This window comes from Neoarius graeffei, chromosome 10 (genome assembly GCF_027579695.1).
Source record: "Neoarius graeffei isolate fNeoGra1 chromosome 10, fNeoGra1.pri, whole genome shotgun sequence".
Taxonomy (NCBI): Eukaryota; Metazoa; Chordata; class Actinopteri; order Siluriformes; family Ariidae; genus Neoarius; species Neoarius graeffei.
The window spans coordinates 22,134,900-22,158,522 of NC_083578.1; the positions used below are offsets into that span (position 1 = coordinate 22,134,900).

General features: G+C 41.9%; 4 protein-coding genes across 6 annotated transcripts in view; 1 reads left to right on the forward strand and 3 right to left on the reverse strand.

Annotated features, from left to right (window-relative positions):
* The window catches only part of arhgef16 (Rho guanine nucleotide exchange factor (GEF) 16), a 37,943-nt gene extending 30,485 nt beyond the window's left edge, over positions 1 to 7,458 (forward strand). For both annotated transcript variants that reach the window (XM_060931535.1, XM_060931534.1), the window contains exons 10-15: positions 2,439 to 2,531; positions 2,797 to 2,951; positions 5,305 to 5,451; positions 5,847 to 5,917; positions 6,086 to 6,187; positions 7,111 to 7,458. In XM_060931535.1, the coding sequence (XP_060787518.1) occupies positions 2,439 to 2,531; positions 2,797 to 2,951; positions 5,305 to 5,451; positions 5,847 to 5,917; positions 6,086 to 6,187; positions 7,111 to 7,250 (708 nt within the window). In that variant the 3' untranslated portion in view covers positions 7,251 to 7,458. The remainder of the gene's footprint in view (positions 1 to 2,438; positions 2,532 to 2,796; positions 2,952 to 5,304; positions 5,452 to 5,846; positions 5,918 to 6,085; positions 6,188 to 7,110) is intronic.
* The window catches only part of exosc10 (exosome component 10), a 285,760-nt gene that overhangs the window by 49,158 nt on the left and 212,979 nt on the right, over positions 1 to 23,623 (reverse strand). The window lies entirely within an intron of this gene.
* Positions 7,375 to 12,356, reverse strand: ybx1 (Y box binding protein 1). Its single transcript, XM_060931536.1, is given in 9 exon segments — positions 7,375 to 7,717; positions 8,573 to 8,843; positions 8,989 to 9,086; positions 9,216 to 9,524; positions 9,646 to 9,735; positions 9,828 to 9,861; positions 10,357 to 10,420; positions 12,007 to 12,161; positions 12,163 to 12,356. Coding segments are annotated over 8 exon segments (1,158 nt in total). The 5' UTR covers positions 12,342 to 12,356; the 3' UTR covers positions 7,375 to 7,717; positions 8,573 to 8,614.
* ppih (peptidylprolyl isomerase H (cyclophilin H)) overlaps positions 13,538 to 23,623 on the reverse strand; it is a 167,290-nt gene continuing 157,204 nt past the window's right edge. For both annotated transcript variants that reach the window (XM_060931537.1, XM_060931538.1), the window contains one exon: positions 13,538 to 13,981. In XM_060931537.1, coding sequence (XP_060787520.1) covers positions 13,836 to 13,981 — 146 coding nt within the window. In that variant the 3' untranslated portion in view covers positions 13,538 to 13,835. The remainder of the gene's footprint in view (positions 13,982 to 23,623) is intronic.

The following is a 23,623-nucleotide window of genomic DNA, read 5'->3' on the forward strand; positions in this document are numbered from 1 at the left end:
GGAAGCGTAGGACCAAACTAATAAATATCGGCGGTCAGCGAGCACCTCGGTGTGATCAGCTGTTCGTTTCACGACAGAATGATGGAACCGTCAATGCACTGTCAAGGTAAACCTGCGCATGCGCAGCACACGGACTTCCTCTGTCTGCTTGACTGCACCAAGTAAGCGATTTCATGCACGTTATTTGCTAGGGAATCCCTTCAAATTAACTATCTTTCCAGCCCAGTGGCGGCTCCTGAATTTTTTTCGGGGGGGCAATTTTCCCCCGTTATGTCTACACGAACCATAAATGTCCACAGGACTGAAGTAAATTGACCTAGGTAGCAAGTCAATAGTCAACCAAACCCAGAAAAACACCACGGTGACTGGAGCCCTCAGTTTCGTCTTTGCCTCGTAGAGCTAACTCGAACACTCCACAAAATTTCACGCATTGGGTGAGCCGGTTTAATATGTGCCTGTTCTTGCTCACCTCATCGTTGTGGCGGTGAACTGCTAGCCTGTAGCCCTCATCCAGTTGTGTAGCGATGTTCACTCTCCCAAAAGCCGAAAATTTCAGGCAGCTGCCCATGTGAATCTTTGATGACTCTCGTTTTTTTATTTTCTCCGACAAATGATGCGTGTCTGAAACTCCAGTGACCGTCCAAGCAGTGTTGTCTGTGGAGCCACCTCCAGGGTGGAAAAGTAAGCAGGGGGAGCAGAAAACCGCTGAGGCGTCCTTGCAGCCAGCTCGCCAGGACTTGCGCTGGGACCATGTTGAAGTAAAACCTCGAGTATATGATTTTCCCCCCCCCTTGTCGAAATTTGTTTTATGTTTAGATTTGGTCGAGGGGGGTCCAGCTTGTTTTGTTGCCAATTTAGCTCGATTTGATCGCTGACTAAATGGAACTTCTTTTAAGGACCGCACTGAATTGCTTTCCACATCCATCTCACCTCAGAAACTGAGCGGATCAAACCATAGACATATAAACATAGACGCCACATTGAGCTGGTGGCCCCGTTGCTGGGATACGTCAGAGTGTCCGCCATATTTAATGTGGCAAATCTTCCCCGTAAACCAACGCAAGTAAATGGACTGAACTTCATAAAGCCCCTTTCTACAATAATATTTAACTCGATGCCTTTTATTCACCCATTAGGGGACACATGTATATATTTGGGGAAACAAACAGGCATCAAAACAACATGTATAACTTTTAATGTGATGGTTATAAATAGTGTGCAAAATACCCTGTACACTGCAAACTAGCGACAGATACGTGATAGATAGCTCAGGTAAGCTCATCAGTCAGCATACCGTAGCAAGCTACCAAAACCTGAGGCCACAATAACCAGCCTACAAGACTGAATATGGGAAATAGTGGAAAAACTGGAAATAGTGAATGAAATAAAAATGTACTGTTTTATTTATTGAGTCACCACACAGACCTACTCTCGTTGAATAAAGTGAGCTGAATGAGCGCTAAACTGAGTTCGGCCAGTTTCTAACGTCATACCAAAACAAAATACATCACTGATTCCTTCACATTCAGAAAGGTTAAAAACATTCATCATACGTTCAAAAACGTTCATCATAGTGTGGCACTGTATTCTCTAATTCTCACTGCTTATAACTCTACACCTACCCGGTGGAGATGAGCTGGGAGACTGAAGACTGAAGGAACAGTATTGAAAAGTATTTTTCCAGTCTCACCTGTGAAAGGTAATCCCATGTGATCTCGTTTGGACGGTAAACCTGTTGGTACAGTTAAACGTAACACATGAACGAGGCATCTTTATTCTCGGCTACTGTCTAGATGCTATACCAGAGACGGGTGAAGAATCTCCACTTTGCCACATCCAATATGGCGGCGAGGATGACGTATGATTCTACGCAGAATGCGGCGTCTGTTTATATGTCTATGGGATCGAATGCAACTTTGCCGCACTGCGCAGTGACGTAAGCACGTTAGGGCAAGCCCCCCCCGGAACCCATAGAGATTGCATTGGTCAGTCAGGAGAAAAAAATATATATTAACATGGGACTCTATCAGTGAACTCTTGGGCGATTTTCAGCGTGACTGAAATCGCCCCAAAAGGGGCGGTACTCTAGAAGCAAGACCACCCTGATTGTACAATGATACCCAGAGACAGATTAAAACGGCCTCGAGCAGCGCTGGTGAAAGTTTGTTTTAAAAAAAGAAACCCCCCTTTTTTTTTTTTTTTTTTTTTGGCAGTGCGTTGCTCTTATGCACCAGCCGCCCTTGTTCCAGCCACAGAATGGCCTGATATTTTGTGAGATATTAAAGAAATTCCAAATTTCAGAGGGAACTAAATTTCACCGATTTTTATGAAATTGAAAAGCCGCCTCGCTTTAAGTACTGTAAATGTAAAACAAAAAGGATTTATGTCACATTAAGTGCAAAGTGTACTTGAGAGTAATCGGTTTGTTTGCTCTTCAGCTGGTAAAGAGTTGTAACGACGGTGCCCGGAGGATGGAGCGCACTGAGCAGATGTACACCATCCAGAAACAGATGGATTTTGGAAAGATCAAGGTCTCTGCTTGTGCACTGCAGTCATATCTAAACAATTAAGAATCTCTCTTTCCTTTCATGTTTTTGGTAGTTATGGTCACAAAAACGGATTGTAGCAAAATACTACAATGTGGTGGTGCTTTATGAATACAGCCTGATACCTGTAGGTGTATGAGCAATTGAGAATAAGTGAATTAATGATTGAGAACATAGCTGTAACGATGAACTATTATTGCTACTGTATGTAACTGATATGGTCTCACTGAGACTTGTTGTTTTGGTATAGCCATTCCCGTTAGTCTCATCCTCTCGCTGGCTGCTAAAGAGAGGCGAGCTGGCCGTGTGCACGGAGGAGCTCGGGATCTTCTGGAAGGCCTTTAGCCATAAGAGCTACTACCTCTTCTTGTTCAATGATGTACTCATTGTTACCAAGAAAAAAAGGCAGGTCTACCCATCATTCACTACCCTCCACCACATTATATAGAGCTGTCCAATCATAAACACTTATCATGAGTGTGATGCACAGTATGTGCACAACAAACTTCACACTACTGTTCATGTAAATTTCAAGTGTTAAGCTTTCAAGCTTGAGGGATTGGATAGGTAGGATAAATGATAGTTTATTTTCCACTTCAGATATATGTATAATTTATTATTTATTTGTAAGACTGCCTAGTAATGGACACGCATGTATTTTTTTTTTTTTTTAAATCAATTTAATACTGTTTGTTTGTTTGTTTCCCTGCCTTAACAGGTAGGGCAGGAGGTCAGAGACAGTTTGAGAGAGGGAGACGGACATGGAGAGAAAGAGATGCGAGGACAGGCAGGCATAGAGATACAGACAAAGACATACAGTGGTGCTTGAAAGTTTGTGAGCCCTTTAGAATTTTCTATATTTCTGCATAAATATGACCTAAAACATCATCAGATTTTCACACAAGTCCTAAAAGTAGATAAAGAGAACCCAGTTAAACAAATGAGACAAAAATATTATACTTGGTCATTTATTTATTGAGGAAAATGATCCAGTATTACATATCTGTGAGGTGGCAAAAGTATGTGAACCTTTGCTTTCAGTATCTGGTGTGACCCCCTTGTGCAGCAATAACTGCAACTAAACGTTTGCGGTAACTGTTGATCAGTCCTGCACACCGGCTTGGAGGAATTTTAGCCCATTCCTCCGTACAGAACAGCTTCAACTCTGGGATGTTGGTGGGTTTCCTCACATGAACTGCTCGCTTCAGGATTGGATTAAGGTCAGGACTTTGACTTGGCCATTCCAAAACATTAACTTTATTCTTCTTTAACCATTCTTTGGTAGAACGACTTGTGTGCTTAGGGTCGTTGTCTTGCTGCATGACCCACCTTCTCTTGAGATTCAGTTCATGGACAGATGTCCTGACATTTTCCTTTAGAATTCGCTGGTATAATTCGGAATTCATTGTTCCATCAATGATGGCAAACCTTCCTGGCCCAAATGCAGCAAAACAGGCCCAAACCATGATACTACCACCACCATGTTTCACAGATGGGATAAGGTTCGTATGCTGGAATGCAATGTTTTCCTTTCTCCAAACATAACGCTTCTCATTTAAGCCAAAAAGTTCTATTTTGATCTCATCCGTCCACAAAACATTTTTCCAATAGCCTTCTGGCTTGTCCACATGAGCAGTGGCTTTCTCCTTGGAACCCTGCGATGCACACAATGGTTGTTCAGTGTTCTGATGGTGGACTCATGAACATTTGGCTAATGTGAGAGAGGCCTTCAGTTGCTTAGAAGTTACCCTGGGGTCCTTTGTGACCTCGCCGACTATTACGCGCCTTGCTCTGATCTTTGTTGGTCGACCACTCCTGGGGAGGGTAACATTGGTCTTGAATTTCCTCCATTTGTACACAATCTGTCTGACTGTGGATTGGTGGAGTCCAAACTCTTTAGAGATGGTTTTGTAACCTTTTCCAGCCTGATGAGCATCAACAACGCTTTTTCTGAGGTCCTCAGAAATCTCCTTTGTTCGGCCATGATACACTTCCACAAACGTGTGTTGTGAAGATCAGACTTTGATAGATCCCTGTTCTTTAAATAAAACAGGGTGCCCACTCACACCTGACTCTAATTTCACCTTCAAATGAACTGCTAATCCTAGAGGTTCACATGCTTTTGCCACTCACAGATATGTAATATTGGATCACTTTCCTCAATAAATAAATGGCCAAGTATAATATTTTTGTCTCATTTGTTTAACGGGGTTCTCTTTATCTACTTTTAGGACTTGTGTGAAAATCTGATGAGGTTTTAGGTCATATTTATGTAGAAAATTCTAAAGGGTTCACAAACTTTCAAGCACCACTGGAGCTTGCAGTGGGGGATAGGACAGATGGTTTAGCCTTACATTCCTACACAACTCTTAAACATCTGTCAGTCGGAGGATCTCTGCTACCAGTCTCTCCCAACAATCCAGTGAATGGAATACCCTTATCATAGTAGTTATGCAGAATAATGGCTAAAATGCTAATCACGATTTTGCTCGAGTAACAAATCATCCCAGTCATTCATCCAGTGTCCAATATGTTTATTGCAATAAATTATTTTAAATGAAGACAGAGAACCCTTTTCACGTTATGAAATAAATGGTACCGTTCTTTATCTTGGACAAACTTCTGTACTTAATATGGATTTATTTTGGGTGTAAATAAATGCAGCTCAATGAAATGATTCTGAATTGCATTAATCACAGTCTAGTTGTATAATGTGCTGAGATGCGTATTAGTGACTGGTCTCACTCTGCGTGTGCAGTGAAGAAAGCTATGTGGTGTTTGACTATGCCACTCTGAGGAATGTGGAAGTAGCAGAGGAGCAGGCTGGCAAGCTTTACCTGCGGCTGGAAATGAAACCCAACAGCGAGGGGCGCTGTGACCAGATGGCTCTGGTGGCTGAAAGCAAGTAAGAGTCCACACACGTCTGTAGTGCCATCTGCTGACAGCAGTAATCAACTCTCAACAGTGTGTGTGTGTAGGGTGCACACTAATACAGTAATAATCAGGCAAATCTTTTTCCTGGAGTTACACCCTCTCCCTTCCTCCAATAAATGTAATGTATGCATAATTATAGCAGCATGCAGGTATAAAGTATATTACAAATTATTTGGATGAGAAATACGCTTGAGAATTTATTTAAAAAAGAGCCAAATCCCTTTTTGCCCATGTTTTATCAAAATATTTTTATCTGCTATAGTTTGTATAAATCGGTAACATTTTTATTGACATGTATAGTGGTGTAGTGTAATTTTAAGTGGTGTTACTTCAGATTTTTGGATAAGTATGAATCTGTGTTTGCAGGCTGGACAGAGCTCGCTGGGTCACTGCTCTACACTGGTCTAAACAAGGAGAGGGTTCCCCTAACAAAGATGGTGAGTGAGGGTACCTGTGTACTAGAAATTACTAACGTAGTGCTCGCTTAGCGTATTCAAATGTGCCGTGTAGCTGGTATTCCCTTTTACCCCAATTTGATTCATTAGAGCAGAACCTGAAACCATTTGAGGGGGGAAAAAAAAAAAGTTTTAATACTTTCTTTACAGAACTTCCTCAATATGAATCCACCAAAGCCCATATGCCCAAAGAGCCAGATGAGCTGAGTCTCCAGCAAGCTGAAGTAGTCATTGTCCTGGAGGAAGTGGAGGGTAAGGACACAACCTTCTACTCTAGGTTCAGGGGGGGAAAAAAATAGAAAAGCAAAAAAAACCTCAGACTGGTATTTCAGAACACACTAACACACTTTGTAGCTCCCAGGGAAAGGAGGCCAATAGGGACCGTTGACTTGAAGTCCTTTACTATATGTCAGGGTCATTGGGGGTAAGCTGGAGCCAATCCCAGCTGACTTCAGATGAGAGGCAGGGTACTCGCTGGGAGTTTAGAGTAGCCAGTTGACCTAATCTGCATGTCTTTGGATGGTGGGAAGAAACCTAGGCAGGCACAAGGCCCCAGTTGAACTCAAGAACCTTCTTGCTGCGAGATGACAGGGTAGCGCAGTACTTAGCACTGTCCTTTTAGTAGTAGCACCCAGTTTATTCTGGGGAATTATTCTTCAGAGATGAGCTCACCACTAAAACTAACCCATTATGAAGCTGTAGTTACCCTTTTTTTTTTTTAAACAATTAGTTCAGTGAAAATGCAAGTGCTTGAACTTGAGCTCTAATATGGTGCTGTCATTTTCTAGCATGACTGATGGTTGGTCCTGCTGTAACAACAAATTACAGATTGAGTAGTGTTATTTAAGAGTAATGTTGGCTTAACAGAAATGTTTGACAGCCAGGATTCCTTCCACGGGAATCTTCAGGCTAGAGGAGTTTACCTTTGATTTCTCAGTATGACTGATTGCTATAACCTTAAGTGTGATTGGAATGATCCATCACTGACCTCAGCTGTGTTTGAAAATAATCACCCACTCAGGAATGTGATGTAGGGAAAATAAATGGAAGTTGGCTTTGCATCGCCCCACAAGCCTGTATGGTCACATTCTTTATGTACAAGGTGGAAGGAGATTGGTGCAGCCTTTAAAGCACAAAATGCTGTATTGTCTTAACTATATCTACATATTTCTCAGGCTGGTGCTATGGGGAGAGGATGAGGGATGGCGAAAGGGGCTGGTTTCCAGCCAGCTGCGCTACACAGATCACCAACCGCACTGCTATCGAGAACAACATACAGCGCATGGAGCGACTACGCAAAGAGACCAACGTTTGATCAGAGCTAACTAGTCTAAAGTACAGAAAAGATGCCAGTTTTGTTGAGTAAGCACATGACCTGTTCTATAGCACGAATGAACTATGCCCTTGCCCGAAGGTGGAATCAAACAACAAACCAGTGAGAAACTTAACTTTTGATTTTATTGAGCTTGCTTTTTGTTAAAATTCATGTTTGGATACATAAAAAGTTATTTAAAAATGTCAAACTGACCAGATATCAAATTACTTTTTTTTTTTTAAAAACCATTTGGTGTAAAAACATAAGACCGACTTAGAAAAACATCTGTTGTTTCCCCAAAACTTGTAGCTGTCACAAAAATAATGGAAAAACAAAATAGGGCTGCATAGATTCTGCAGGCAATCGGTGGTAATCTGGTCAAACGCATGTTGCAAGCTTAAGACGATCGTCAGGTCAAATCTGGTTCTTATTGCTCAGATCTTGGATGTTTCTTCTTGTTGACAAAACTGAAAAGAAAATTGGGGAGAGGTTAGTATGGATAATAAAACCCCCACCACTAATAGGTCTAGCAGATTTTTCTCAATCCATTACATTAGCTCATGTTATCTCTATTATAAAAGGCTGCTACAGCCTTGTGTCAATAGGAAGTACAAACAGGCACCACCCACCAAATCTCTGATGCATTAGCATCTCCCTCTAAGTAAACACAAACAAGCATTTCTTTGGTGGGTGTGTATTAACTCCTGTAATAGCAGTTTACCCTGGATCAAAAACATATTTAAGACAGACGGGGGGAAAAAGTGGTCTTAATTCAAATTACACATCTATGGGGGGGGGGCAGCTTTATGTACTCGTACAACAAAAATTTGAACACGCTTCATAGCAAGTTTCCAAACATATACCCTGCCAATACAGCACTCCCACTGTATGTAGGTATGATTAATGCTCACAGAATTCTAACTAATTAAATTAGTCACATGACCTAGTGTGCAGGTTGCTGTTCTAACATTCCTGTATGTAGAATGACAACATTTTTGTACTACGTTGACAATTTACTTGCAACAAAAGTGGTCTGGTAGAGAAGTGTTTTTTTTTGGGGGGGGGGGGGGGGGGGGGGGGCATTTACATTTTTAGAATGCATGTGGTGTACACAAATTCCTAAAGCATCACCCCTTAACAAAAATGAACAAAACCTGCCCAGCCACTCCACATTAACAACTGTGCTAAATATGAGCTATGGTCATACCATAACTGTATTCAGGTAACCCATTTATCTACAGCAAGGGTATAAATCACAGAAGAAACCACCATGCGCTTTTTAAATAGTGATTTAACACACACACAAAAAAAGTAAAACTAACCCGGCAGGATGGTGCGAGATGGTGACGCCGGCGGCGGATGGTCTACTCATTCCCGCCCTGTTCGGCCTCGGGAGCGGCTGATTTGTCCGTTGTTGCATCGGCTGCCTTGCTGTCCTTGCCGTCCTGGGGCTTGGTGGTCTGAGGCCGTCTGCGGCGGTAGTTGTAGTTGCGGCGGTAGCGGCGCTGTCGGGGCTCCTGATTCTGACCGCCCTCACCCTGGTTCTCCTTATCCTCTTCCCCTTCCCGTACAGGCCGGGGTCGAGGTGGGCCCCTGTGTGCACACGGCCATGTAAGCAAAACATCATAAAGCATAATAACCACGTATTGAGCAATAATCCCTTGTAAATCGCATCATTCCTTCAGATCATTTGCACTGTTATAACCACTGAGCCACATCCTCATGCTAGCATACAAACCTTGGTCTGAACCTTGGCCGGTAGCCTCTGTAGTAGTTCTGTCTCACTGTTTTATTGCCCTGGTCTTGACCACCCTGGTTCTCATCAACTTCCCCACCCTACAAAAGTAACATGCCATCAAGAATTTATTTAAAAAAAAAAAAAAAAAACACACAGAAGTAACAATTTCAATTAACGGGGGGAGCTTTTGCTTGCTCCATGTCCATCATACTCTCGCGCCAATGTACCTCAGTCATCTCTCCCCTGGGTGGTGCGTTGGTGTAGGGGGGTCTGCGGCCATAGCGTCTTCTCACATAGTATGGGGGGTAACGCCTCCGGCCGGGGAAGGATGGTTTGCGCTGCTGCTGATCGCCCTCGCCAGCGCTGTCTCCCGCCTCCCTCTTGTCTCCCTCTCCGTCACTTGGGTAGTTGTCCTGGTAGTCACGTGGTGGGCCCCTCCTGCGTGGGTAGCGTCTGTACCTGTTCCTGTCGGCCGCATATTTACTGCCCTGTACGGGCACGCCGCCTGGTCCAGTAACATTGGCTGCTTCGGCACCCTACAGGAACACGTCGTGGTTGAAACGCACAATTAAGTTAAGAAGGCCTCACTCTAATAACAATAACCTTTGTCACTACTGAAACAGATGCCATGTTAGAGCGATATTATGAAGAGCTCACCTTTTCTCCTTCAACCACGTCAAACTCCACAGTCTCTCCATCCCCTACGCTGCGAAGGTATTTCCTTGGGTTATTCTTCTTTATCGCAGTCTGTAAACAAACATCAAAGATAAGCAAACACACCGAGTGTTTCAACAAAAACATTCATTTTGTTTCAAGTAAGGAAGAAGCCAAACAATTACCTGGTGTACAAAGACGTCTTCTTTTGTATCATTCCTTTTAATTGACAGAAAACAAACAGGATTTCAATAACGGGTAAACAAGAACACTAATGCTGGGCATACACTGTGCGATTTTTGACACGATTTTCACTCGTGCGACTATTTTGGAGATCGGGCCGAGTTTTGGCTCAATCGTGCGTCTCGGATCGTGTAGTATACATGGGGTAACAAGTGATTAACACCTCACGACCTCCTCCTGATCGATTGGATGAAAATCAAACGTGTTTGAAATCCTGAGCATCGGATCATATAGTGTGAGAACAGGAATCGTAAGCTGCGTGCTGTTTACTCCTGCGATTCACTCGTACAGTGTGAGCAGCAGCTGAATACCACAATTGAAAAAAAAAAAAAAAAAAATCGCAGTGTATGCCCAGCTTAATCTATAAGTATTTAAAAACTAATAGGACTGAAGATGTTCCCAGACCCATATTTTATTTATATACGAGAGAGAGAGAGAGAGAGAGAGAGAGAGGGGCTTCAAGTAGTTTACCTGTTGATGAAACCATAGCCGTTTCTTACGTTGAACCACTTCACTGTCCCCAGGACCTTTGTTGCTAAAAACAAAAAGTATGAGCTTCTGCATCACTGAATACATTTCATACACAGCAGCAGTGTTTTACTCGAATCAAACTATGAGGAAAAAGAAATCCAAACTCTAAAGCAGAAACTATTTACATCCTCCAACTGTTGATCTGTTTATAGACTATGATCTAAAACTGTCCGTCTGCATAACCAGCTGCTCATATCAGAGTCTTTTATTTCCAAAATGGTCGTACAGGCTGGATTTAAAACGAGCTGGTGATTTCAGAGAAGAGTTAAAGTACGACACACATCCTGGATAAACAGTTCTCGTATTACCAGTCACGTCAGATTATTACTGAGCTGAATCAGCTTCAAGGAAATGACAGCGAGGGCTGAAAGCAGGAAGACACGCTCAGGCCACACGTGGTGGGGTGCACGGCGGTACTCACTGTGTCACTGCCAGCGAGACACCAGGAGACACAATTATTAGGAGTGGTGGAGGAGGAGAAGGAGGAATTCAAAGCGAGCTCTGGACAGCACTGATAACCGGCTAGTTAAGAGAGTAAGCAGCTAGCGAGGCTATTAACTAGCCGCTTCTAGCAGTTAGCTTCAGCCATGTGGTCGGACATGAGCCAGTCAGCTCGCTTTACCTCAGCTATACGTTTCCATACCGATTCCGGGCTTTCACGCACAAAGTTTGAAGGCAACACGGCGTGTTTTGGTTCCGCTCGTCTCTCTAAAACACCCAAACTCGGCGTGCGTGTGAGAGACAATGGGACCATCGACATCCCAACAGAGCGGCGGACATTTTGGGAACGCAACGTTAAACATCTCCCTCGCGACACATAACCGGCTTGTTGTTTATGGACGTGTACGGTACCACGAGTACGGTTTAATAAAACCGGACCGTGTGTTTAAGCAGCCTGATCCGCCGATATTTCGGCACCACATGTAGGCCAGGACGCTAATCATAAACTAAACAAAGAGTAGCCCAGATCATTCGTCTGACAAACCTGGAATTCAGATCTTATTATTAATGCTTGGATTATTAGACTTCATAATGGCTGACAAGTATCAGCCATGAGGTGTCTTCTTTACAGGGAGGACAGGGACAGCACAGCACAGCGGGTCAAGATCAAGGCCAAAATCAACCCTGCTGGACCAGCGTGGTCCGGGTCACGAATTTATTTTATTTTTTTATTTATTGTTTTACAGCAAGTTCATTCCATTATTATGGCTCGGTATTGGTTAATTTTTTTTTTTTTTTTTTAGTCAGCACACAGGCCTCAGGTTAGCATTTAGCTAGGTAGCTAGTTAGCATACATGCTAGCCGCGGGGTCCTGAAGGGATGTCGGACCGGACTGAAACAGGCGTTATTATTACACAAAAATTAAACTCGGTCCAGATTCTAAAGCTTAGAAAATGAATCTTAAACTTTAATCACACAACTCGTTTGTTTATAAGAAAGTAAGCGCTGAAAAACTTGTGGCACCAGTGCTGAGAAACGAGATCCGACAGAGATAACGAGGTTACTGGGTTACCGTCACATCCTGAACCCGGTTACTACAGTGGCACACGGTTCAGTGAAGCAGCCGCTGAGGCTCGCGAACTCACTCACCGATGACCTTCTTATCCCCCGCGGTAGCTGCGGCTGCCGGGCTGGACGGGCTCTCCGCATCGGCGGCAGGCTGCGGCGGCTGCTGTGTTTCGGCCTCGCTGCTCATGGTGGTTTCTTGTTGGTAAAGCCGGCGGTGGCTCTCTAGTGTGTTCTTTCCCGGTGCTAGATGGTAACCTGGGCCGGCGGTGGTGGGGGCTACTGCCTTCAGGCTCTCTGCTTTCCTTTCTCCGCTCCCGTTGCCGATCGAACTGGACGGAATTAGAAAAGATTCTGAAGGATATTCCTGAGCAAACATTCGGTTCTTTATTCAGATTGGTTGACGCGTTGCCCATCATCCTGCGTCACACGTTTTGCGCAGCATCATTGGATGGCTTTGGTGTCAGTCATGCGTGTCGGTGCATACACGGTCTGTGATTGGCTTATCGAGAAAGGAGGAAAGGAAAGACGTCGCTCGACATGCTGTTAAAATGGAGACAGAAAGGAATCTCTACAGATGCCGATAGTTTGACACAGTTCACTAGCTCGTCTGGAGGGAAAAGTCACTTTTCAAGCACAGCCCTTTAAAATGGCTTCGATATCATCACAGAATATGATTTACATCCTTCTCTAATACAGATCACTGAGAGGAATAAAGATCTGGTCAAATTAAAACAAAATAGTACACAAAAGGCTATTCCTGTTCAATAATAATACTGTCTGACAAACCTCTCAGCTCACTCATAAAGGAGGCCCTTTGTTGAATACTGACATGCAGATGAGACACTGTATTTAGCTTTTGACTGCAATAAAACTCTACTGTGTCATGCTTTTAATCACGTCAATTTCAAATTAACAGCTCTTGAACAAAATCCAATGTTCAGTAAAGCAGCCAGACACATTAGTGTTGCACTGTATGAGCCATCAGGTCTATTTTTAACCTTGTGACTGAATTTCAGTGTAGGAACAGGGTGTTTAAACGCACATCCCTTCACACAGAGGCTGCCCATTGCATTTTAAATGGGAACACTCCATGGGACCGAGACATGGCAGCGTGTGAGACAGTCCCACACAACCTCCTCCACTTTTGTCATGTAAATGTTTTGCTGGCTCTGCAGCTGAGTGGCTGGACGACGTGTGAAGAGCTTGTTGTTAACGGCCCTGCACAAAGACGGCCTTTAACATTGACCCTCAGAAACCTCCTGCCGAGACCAGAGCTCTTCCAGCACTTGTGCTGAAAGGGTTCTTTTGTGTGGAAGGGATGGGGGTCTGAGCCACGATGGTGAGCAGAGAAGGTGGTTTTCGGATAGATTAGGATGTGGATTTGGGGAAGGAGAAGAGACAATAGAAATTTCACTCGTCAGGAACTGGCATTAAATAGCTCGCCTTAGGATAAAGGCTCAGTTTGGTTTCAACTCCTGCTTGAATGCTTTCAAAGTTGTGATGGATTTTTGGCCGAATTGTAATTTTATTAAATCAGATAAATGAGATGACCGCCAATGCATTAACAACACACAGTCATGGAAAGACGAAGAAAGAATGAATGAATGAAACCTTTTCTTACAAAAAAAGCTGAAATTTATTCAGGATACTTGGCAGAGAATGCAGTCAGACAACATTGTGAATAGTTAACTGTAAAGTGATCCAAAAGATGGACAATGAAAGTATTCTTCTTATGCCTCAAGAGAAACAGGAGACACTTGTCTTCTGTATTTCTCTCACCATGTTTGTGAAATCATCTTTCTAAACTTATAGGCGCACGTCACAGTTATTCGTGTCGGAATTTGTAAGTAAGATACTGTAGAGCACAGTGATGATGTAAATTACAGTAATGTCAGAAAACAATCTTGATTTTAACATTTCTCTTTTAGGTGACATGAATATAATAAACTGATGTGTACATGTGAACAATAAGGAAAGATGGGGGGGATCACATTTCTCCACACTGGGCGATGACGATGGGTAGTTTGGGTTTGTTGTTTGGTCCTGTAGGCACGTTCTGCAACAGATGTCGAAACAAAGTTTAAATAATTAAATCAAAGCATTTACAAAGTTAACGATGCCAAAAAAAGCCGTAGTTAGTTCACCAGAGAGCCATTTGAAAATCACCCATCAACAGAACTGAGATTACGCATTAAGATTTCTCTTTCAGAAAAGCATGGCATAGCTTATGGTGAAATCCAAAAGCGACTGGAGGTTTTGGCTCCGGATTGCAGAATACTGGCTTTGAAACGAAACCATTACTACGACGATAAAGTGCAGGGCTTCTGTTTTAATTCGAGGATACAAAAATAAAATAAATAAATAAATAAAAGGCCTTTTAATGCATAATGCCATCATTTTATGGAACCAAAAACATTTGGACAGTTTACTGCCTACTTGGATAGAGCTGATCATAGCCAGTATATTTACATGTGGCATGTTGTCGCACAACAAAACAACGGACCGAATGTACCCTTTTGCAAAAGTGCAACAAAAATCGCAAACGATTCTTGCACAAGTTATTACCTACAAATGACCACAGTGGTTAATGAGCAAAGAATATTAGTAATGAAATAAAATGAGTAAACATATCGGATATAGCAAAGGTCACCATCATGATCCCACATGGGTTAGCGGCAGAAGATACTGACGAGCTTTAATAAAAGAAAGGCCAAGTTACAGTTTGCTAAATATGAATTACAGCATAACAGGGTATTCTTATCTCATTATCTCTAGCCGCTTTATCCTTCTACAGGGTCGCAGGCAAGCTGGAGCCTATCCCAGCTGACTACGGGCAAAAGGCGGGGTACACCCTGGACAAGTCGCCAGGTCATCACAGGGCTGACACAGACACAGACAACCATTCACACTCACACCTACAGTCAATTTAGAGTCACCAGTTAACCTAACCTGCATGTCTTTGGACTGTGGGGGAAACCGGAGCACCCGGAGGAAACCCACGCGGACACGGGGAGAACATGCAAACTCCACACAGAAAGGCCCTCGCCGGCCCCGGGGCTCGAACCCAGGACCTTCTTGCTGTGAGGCGACGGCGCTAACCAGTACACCACCGTGCCGCCACAGGGTATTCTGTTATGGGAAATTAATCCATGAGTTACCCGTCACAAATCTCGGGTTTATTATTTGCTCAGGGGCGGCACGGTGGTGTAGTGGTTAGTGCTGTCACCTCACAGCAAGAAGGTCCGGGTTCGAGCCCCGTGGCCGGCGAGGGCCTTTCTGTGCGGAGTTTGCATGTTCTCCCCGTGTCCACGTGGGTTTCCTCCGGGTGCTCCGGTTTCCCCCACAGTCCAAAGACATGCAGGTTAGGTTAACTGGTGACTCTAAATTGAGCGTAGGTGTGAATGTGAGTGTGAATGGCTGTCTGTGTCTATGTGTCAGCCCTGTGATGACCTGGCGACTTGTCCAGGGTGTACCCCGCCTTTCACCCGTAGTCAGCTGGGATAGGCTCCAGCTTGCCTGCGACCTTGTAGAAGGATAAAGCGGCTAGAGATAATGAGATGAGATGAGATTATTTGCTCATAACGGCACACTCCAAAACGTTTTATTCCTCTTATACCACAGTAATTTGTCAGCGATGGTAATTTATTATTAAATCCCAGAATGGCAGTTCATACTTGTTTATTCATTCAGAGTTACGGTTAATGTTGTGGAACGTCTACAAAACAAAGTTACTTCCCGTTATCACTTATGTTGTATCAGCTTTAAACAGTCGTTTCTGCACCAGATTCTCTTTCTCTTTCAAAGGTAATAAGAAGAAAACAGAACTTGATGGGGAAGGAGGGGGGTTCCACACTGGCAACAAATCTAGTCCTTCTTGTTACTAATTTATATGTATAACATACCCTTAAAATAAATATTAAATAGGAAGGAAACTTTTGAAGAAAGGAAGGATGCACGGATAGACTTGTGAATGTACAAAGAGAAACTTAAAGGAACAAGTTTGCTGAAAGCACTGACACCAACAGGGTCTTCTTTCATAAATGTACAACCCCAATTCCAAAAAAGTTGGGACACTGGGTAAAACAAATAAAAACAGAATGTGAAGATTTGCAAATCATGGAAACACTATATTTCATTGAAAATAGTACAAAGGCAACATTATCAAATGTTGAAACAGAAATTTTATTGTTTTTTTTTTTTTTTAAATATATGCTGATTTTGAATTTGATGTCAGCAACATGTTTCAGAAAAGTTGGGACAGGGGCAACAAAAGACTAAAAAAAAGTTGTGTAATGTGGGGAAAAAACAAAACTAAACTAATTTGGTAAACTGGCAACAGGTCAGTAACATGATTGGGTATATATATATTAAAAAAAAAAAGAAAAGCCTCTCAGAAGTAAAGATGGGGAGGGGTTCACCGCTCTGTGAAAGACTGTGTGGGCAAACAGTGTAACACTTTAAAGTTCCTCAATGTAAAATTGTAAGGAATTTGGGGATCACATCATCTATGATGCATAATATCATTAAAAGATTCAGAGAATCTGGAGAAATCTCTGTATGCAAGAGACAAGGCTGAAAACTGACACTGGATGCCTGTGATCTTCAGGCCCTCAGGTGACACTGCATTAAAAGCAAACACGTGTCTGTAGTGGAAATCACTGTATGGGCTCAGGAACACTTCAGAAAACCATCGTCTGTGAAAACAGTTCATTACTGCATCCACAAATGCAAGTTAAAACCAGATATAAACAATATCCAGAAACACCACCACCTTCTCTGGGCCCGAGCTCTTTTACGATGGACTGAGGCGAAGTGGAAAATTGTCCCGAGGTCTGACGAATCTAAAGTAGAAATTCTTTTTAGAAATCATGGACACCACGTCCTCCAGGCTAAAGAGGAAACGGACCATCCGGCTTCTCATCAGTGAACAGTTCAAAAGCCAGCATCTGTGATGGTACGAGGGTGCATTAGTGCACGTGACATGGGTAACTTGTATATCTGGGAAGGCTCCATTAATGTAGAATGATATATACACGTTTCAGAGCAATATGCTGCCATCCAGAAAAAATCTTTTTCAGGGAAGGCCTTCCTTCTTTCAGCAAGACAATGCCAAACCGCTTTCTGCACATATTAAAACTGCATGGCTCTATAGTAAGAGAGTCTGGGTGCTAAACTGGCCTGCCTGCAGTCCAGGCCTGTCTCCCATTTAAAACTTTTGGCACATTATGAAACACAAAATATGACAAAGGAGGCCCCGAACTGTTGAGCAATTGAAATTGCATATCAGGCAAGAATAGGACAACATTTCTCTTTCAAAAGTACAGCAATTGGTCTCCTCAGTTCCCAAACGTTTACAGAGTGTTGTTAAAAGTAGCGGTGATGCAACACAGTGGTAAACATGCCCCTGTCCCAACATTTCTGAAACATGTTGCTGACATCAAATTCAGAATGAGCATATATTTTTCAAAAAACAAAATTTCTCAGTTTCAACATTTGATATGTTGTCTTTGTACTATTTTCAATGAAATATAGAGTTTCCAAGATTTGCAAATTATTGCATTCTGTTTTTATTTACAATTTACACAGCGTCCCAACTTTTTTGGAATTCGGGTTGTAAAATAAGCATTTTACAGAAAGCCTCCATATTTATGCATTGTTAAATACAATTTTTTTTAAAAATTGACTGGGTACTCTTGAATTATGTGGCATGTCCACTATGAGTTTCAATGAACCAGCTGTTTCTATAGAAATTATAACGTATTAGAATAAGCGCATTGATATAAACCTGTGATTTGTCTTGCACCGGCGTGATTGTCCGAGGCCTGCTGTTACAGAAAATTAATCAGCACCTTCTGACCAATCAGAATGGAGAATTCAACAGTGCTGTGCTATAAAAACTGTGGTGCTTTGAGATTTTTAGACAGATGAGATAAAGATTAAGCTGTGCGATTGTGATGGGATGAGGGGGGAAAAAAGTTTTTCTTTCTTTCTCTCTCTTCGCTGCTCAGGATCCAATGTCACACTCAGCCGTTGGAGGCCCTGTTCACACCTGGTTTTAACATCCATCTTGGAGAATGGACAGTCGTTTACACCTGGTATTTTTATGTATATCAAATGCACCTCCACTGACCAGCCTGAGATCAGATTTCATGATATAACAAAGGGCTCCAACAGTAGTCTTTGTAAAAGTAGTTTTAACGGGGATAGCCTTTACTTTACTCTTACTTCAGTCGAGTAGCTGAATCCGAAACAGTCATCTACTGGGGATAGAAGTGCACTTTAGTGATCGTACAATGTCATTTTAGGTTACCTGTTATTTTATCCCCATTCACTGGATATGAGCGATCTCACGCTCTGACTGGCTACTGTACTACAAGGCTATCAGCTCATATACCATGAGTAGAGAAAAACAAAAATGGCAGAGTGTGTTACTGAACCAACCGAGGACGAAATAAAAACTCGAAAACAACCCCCCCCCAAAAAAAAATATGCAATGAAAGTATTTGATGGTAAGAATGTATCTTTTTTTTTTTTTAAAAGATACCAGTTTGTTTACTTTCTTCATCTTTAAGCATGCCCTGTGATGACCTGGCGACTTGTCCAGGGTGTACCCCGCCTTTCACCCGTAGTCAGCTGGGATAGGCTCCAGCTTGCCCGCGACCCTGTAGAACAGGATAAAGCGGCTAGAGATAATGAGATGAGATCTTTAAGGATTAAAATTTGTTGATTTAAAAAAAAAAACTGGTTCAAAAGCTCAAAAAAAAAAATTTGAATATTTTACTACGCATGTATGTAATTTGTCACGTGTCCACTAGATGGAAATTATTTTGTGGGGTGTTTTGTATAAAAGCTTTTATTTATCGAATTTGCAAAACATAAAAATGCTCCGTTTCTCAAAATCCAGTGAATGAGTGGAATAACACTTATTCTAGCCACAGTCTCGTCATGCATGGCTTATAGCCGACTCGCCGCTATGCGCCTCATCGGCCATCAGCTCATGTACGACTCGATTTCGTGGAATAACTGTTAAAAGCCCACATAGGTCTAGTGAGCTCATGAAGGGAGTATGAAGCTACATGGGATTCAGCTTGTCTCTGAGGTGGTGAATTATCTCGGGAGTTGAAGCTCTTCGACTACTGTGGGTAAAATTCCCAATCTCTCTCACACAAAAAAAACCCTCTTACATAAAGAACTGTTACTTAATAAAATCATGACTTAAGTACGTCATCAAACAGTAAAACAGCTCGCTACAAAGTCATCATGTTAACAGGTGGTAATCTTAAATTACTTATTTCTCCATCCGACTGGTAAGATTCTAACAAACAATTTCAGAAGTCATGTAGCATTTATCAGCACTACAAGCTTTCAGATCATGTTCTATGCAGAAACACACTTCCTTCACCAACTGTGTATTGCCTGGTTATCCATTAGTGGAATGCAAATACTCTAGAAACAGAGGTTTCTATGGGAGCGTTCGCCGTGACGTCACAAAATGGTCACGTGACGTTTTGGTTGGCAAGAGGCTATTTATAAATGGCCGATCGGAGTTATCGGGTCATTAATTAATTATGGTAGTGTCGTGTTGTGTTATCGGCTGCACATGGAGATTTGACGAGAATGATCCCAAGAGCTTTTACCGTATTCCAAAAAAACCTGAAGGTCACCGAAAGCTTTGGATCGCAGCAATTAAACGTGACAACTGGGAACCAACCGACAATGACCGTGTTTACTTTCGACACTTTATATCTGGTAAGACGCGTGATTTTTTATTATTTTGTTTTGCAGTTTAATATTATGATGTTAGATAAAATTTCCTCATCAGAAATAATTTGTTGTGCTATGACATACTGCTTAGATATCAACCAAAAGATGAGTAAAAACGCATGAACAGCTGATTACGATTTAAGCAAACGCACTCGCGGCAAATTTACGTACTTTTTGCAGTATAAATATTTGACATTAGAAGATTGGTCGAACTTTTCATGATGTGTATTTGAAGATAAATAGCAAAGCCTGGATTTAAAACACTGCTTGTGCATTCTAAATGTAGAACTTGCTTAAAGGGCATATTCTGGACCAATTTCGTTTTTTTTTTTTTTTATATGAAAGTATGTCCCTTTACACACTCATCCAGAAGGGTAATTTTGCACAAGGCCATCTGTCTACAGCAGAAAAAAATTAAATAAAACGCTTCTGGAAAAATCCCAAGGGAGTCTGGAGCCAGATTCGTGACGTCACCTGCGGAAGCGCCAGCAGGCTGCGAGAGCTTTGCACGGTTTCAGTGCACAGCCTGTGTAGACCAAGCGCTCCCATTTCTCTCTCATTGTCCGGTCTTTTGGGAAACGATGAGTCCTAATCCCATCAAGATTGTTGTTGCTCCACCCTCCTACGATACATCTGTTAACCATTTTAATAATTACGCGATAACGTTGAAGAAATTTGCAGAAAACCACCAGGTCGTTTTCTCATAAACAAACCAGCGCTGACGTAGGATTCAGAAGGAGGCGTCCCGCACGTGACATCATGAAAATCAATGTTTCCCGGGAAATCCAAATGCCAAGTTTTTTCAGAGGCGGACCAATTCGCCTCAAATGGCTTGATTTCAACTGAATTTTTCTGGTATTGTGCAAGGTAAAAAAAATTGCACAAAATGCAAAATGTGACACACTGCAAAAAGTAAAATCTAACCAAGATTAAATATCTTAAATCAAGACAAAATATGCTTGTTATTTGTCTGCCAAGATGATTCTCCTTTCCAGGCAGGTTTTGTGTAAGAGTATTTCACTTACTTTAAGCATTTTTTTCCCTCAGTTATCTTAATAAGGTATTATAACTTGTTATTGAGATTTTATTACTGGTTATGAGTAAGTTCTGTCTTAAAATGAGAATTACCATAATTTCATTGGTGTTATATTAACCATGACAAGTTTGTCAAAGTCAGAATTTCTTATTTCAAGCATCTTATCCTTTCTTTTAATCTCTTAACACAAAACAGATAACTAAATGAAATGAATTGTTGTATTGTCAATCTGGCAACAAAAATAGGCTACAAAATGGATTGGTTTGTTGTTTTGATTTTGATTTATTTGGCGGTCTCAGTTGGTATAAACACTTACTTAAACAGAGCACACCAATACGCCCAGATGAAATAGTCAAACTGTTGGTTGGGGGACAAAGTATCTAGCATGTTAAAGTGAGTAGTACAAATCTAATTGTTTTTAGTATAATACACTAGTTTTAAGACATCTGTGGGGTTTCTAAAGCTAGATATATTTACTTGTTTTTAAAAATCTTGCCAAGTCAAATTTTCTTGTTCTGTTGGCAGATAATTTTGCTTATTTTAAGTAAAATATTCCTCATTTTATTACTTTTTTTTTCTTGTTTTTGTAAGCCGGGTTTTTGCAGTGCAGATATTTGACCAAAGTTTAATATAAAATAGGAGAATTACATTGATCTTGCTCCTGAATTTACCCGTGATATGCACTTTAAGGTGGGGTTTACATTAGACCGTATCAGCGGATCATCAGATTAACGGTTTTTTTTTAAAAACGATTAGCGTGCACACAGCAACGCCAATACACGATTCGCGTGCACACAGCAACGCCAATACACGGATACGCTCGGCTCTGCAGGCATCCTGCGCTCCAAATCACTCCGCCCTGAACAGTGAGTGCCCTCTGGAGGGTGCGCACTCCGGCCTTGCGCAGCTCACAGAGCGCGCAAGTATAGCGCACGAGCAGTGATTCGGGACTGAGCCGCTGTGTGTGTGATCCCAGCGCATATCACTTACCACTTGCAAGTGGAAGGATGGCAAGCCTAAAGACAATCATAACTACACAATGGGCAGTATTTGCATCAGTATTTGCAGTATTTTCATACTTTTATACTCTTTAATGAAAGGTGATACAAGGCGGAGGTCCGCGCCGTTTTTCAGCAGTCGCGTCACATGACCAACGCCAGCGAATCAGGAAGGTGGATGTCACAGTGACGTTGTCCAATGACGACGCCAGCTAGAGCTCAGCACAGCGTATCCGCGTATCCTCAATGTTTACACAGCACCGGAGCTGACACAATCTGGATTGAATACGTGGACCCTGGCGGATTCCCGTTTCCCGGCGTTTCCAGGCAGTTTAATGTAAACGGACAGTGCATCCGCGAAGAAAACGAGACAGATACGGTCTAATGTAAACTTGGCCTAAGTTTAGTACTGTACTGTATATCTTTGGTGCGTGCGTGTGAAGCAACAACATTAACTTATGTTTCAAAGATTATACTGTGCCTATTTAATCTTTGTCTTTTTATTATTCAGCACAAAAAGCAAATATAAATGAGTTCAATAAAACAACTGAATAATTAACACTTGTATGCATCAAGAGACTTGTAGGCTTTCATTGACTCTTTTGTGTATATTGAAGGCGTGTCAATCACATACAGGTAGATATCGCTGAAGGCCAGGTCAGGCCCGGTGCTTGGATTTGGGTCCCATTTGTCCGTAACTGTGTAAGGATCAGGCAAAAACTTTGGTGCCATTAATTAGAAGTAATCCCCATATACAAGGAATAAGAGATGAGGGTGGTAATCAACATAAGATAGCTTTATATGCTGATGATATATTATTATTTATTGAAAACCCTATCACCTCAATTCCGTCTCTTTTACAAAATCTCAATGAATATAGTCAAGCGTCTGGTTATAAAATAAACTGCTCCAAGTCGGAAGCAATGATGATCTCTGGGACTTGGCCTAGCCAGCTGGATGATACAGTGTCCTTTCGTCAATCTAAACAGGGCTTTAAATATCTAGGGGTCACACTCACTCCCCAAATAACACGATTGTATCAGGCAAATTATAAAAAAATATTTGACACAATGAGAGATGATCTGGTGAGGTGGGATGTGCTGCCCCTGTCTCTACTGGGTAGGGTGGAGGCTGTTAAAATGAGTCTCCTGCCAAGACTTTTATTCTTGTTTCAGTCTCTTCCAATCAGGATTCCGACATCAGCTTTTAATATGTTAGACAGGCTTATATCTAAATTTATATGGCAGAATAGGAGACCAAGAGTGAGACTTAAAACACTTACTCTCGGGAAGGATAGGGGTGGCCTTGGCCTCCCTAATATAAAACACTACTACTGGGCAGCGCAATTAAATGCGATAGTAGCCTGGATTAGTATGGACACAGAGACAGGATGGGTTGATATAGAACAAAATTCACTACCAGGCATACCTTTATCTGTTTTGGCTTTCCTTAGTAAGCAGTCTCAAAAGAAGGTGACAATTAAGAATATATGGGTGAAACACACTTTAAATGTATGGTTGACAGTTCAAAAGAGAATTAGGGGAACAGATGCCCTTTCGAGGGCCATGCAAATAGTTGGAAACCCAGAATTTCCACCTTCAATTACTGATATCACTTTTAAGAGATGGGCACAAATAGACTTAAAGATTATTGATCAATTATTTTGTGATAATATTTTACAGCCATTTTCATATTTCCAGGATAAATTCTTATTAGCCCAAACTGATATGTTTAGGTATTTTCAGATTAGGCATTACATTATGAACCATAAAGATTGGAATACAATTAAAAATACTCCAACAAACATGGAAAAATACTTCATTAATATAATCAAACATAAGTCACCTACCAAAAATCATGTCTCTCATATTTATCGAAACTTGATGTTGGACATACCAGG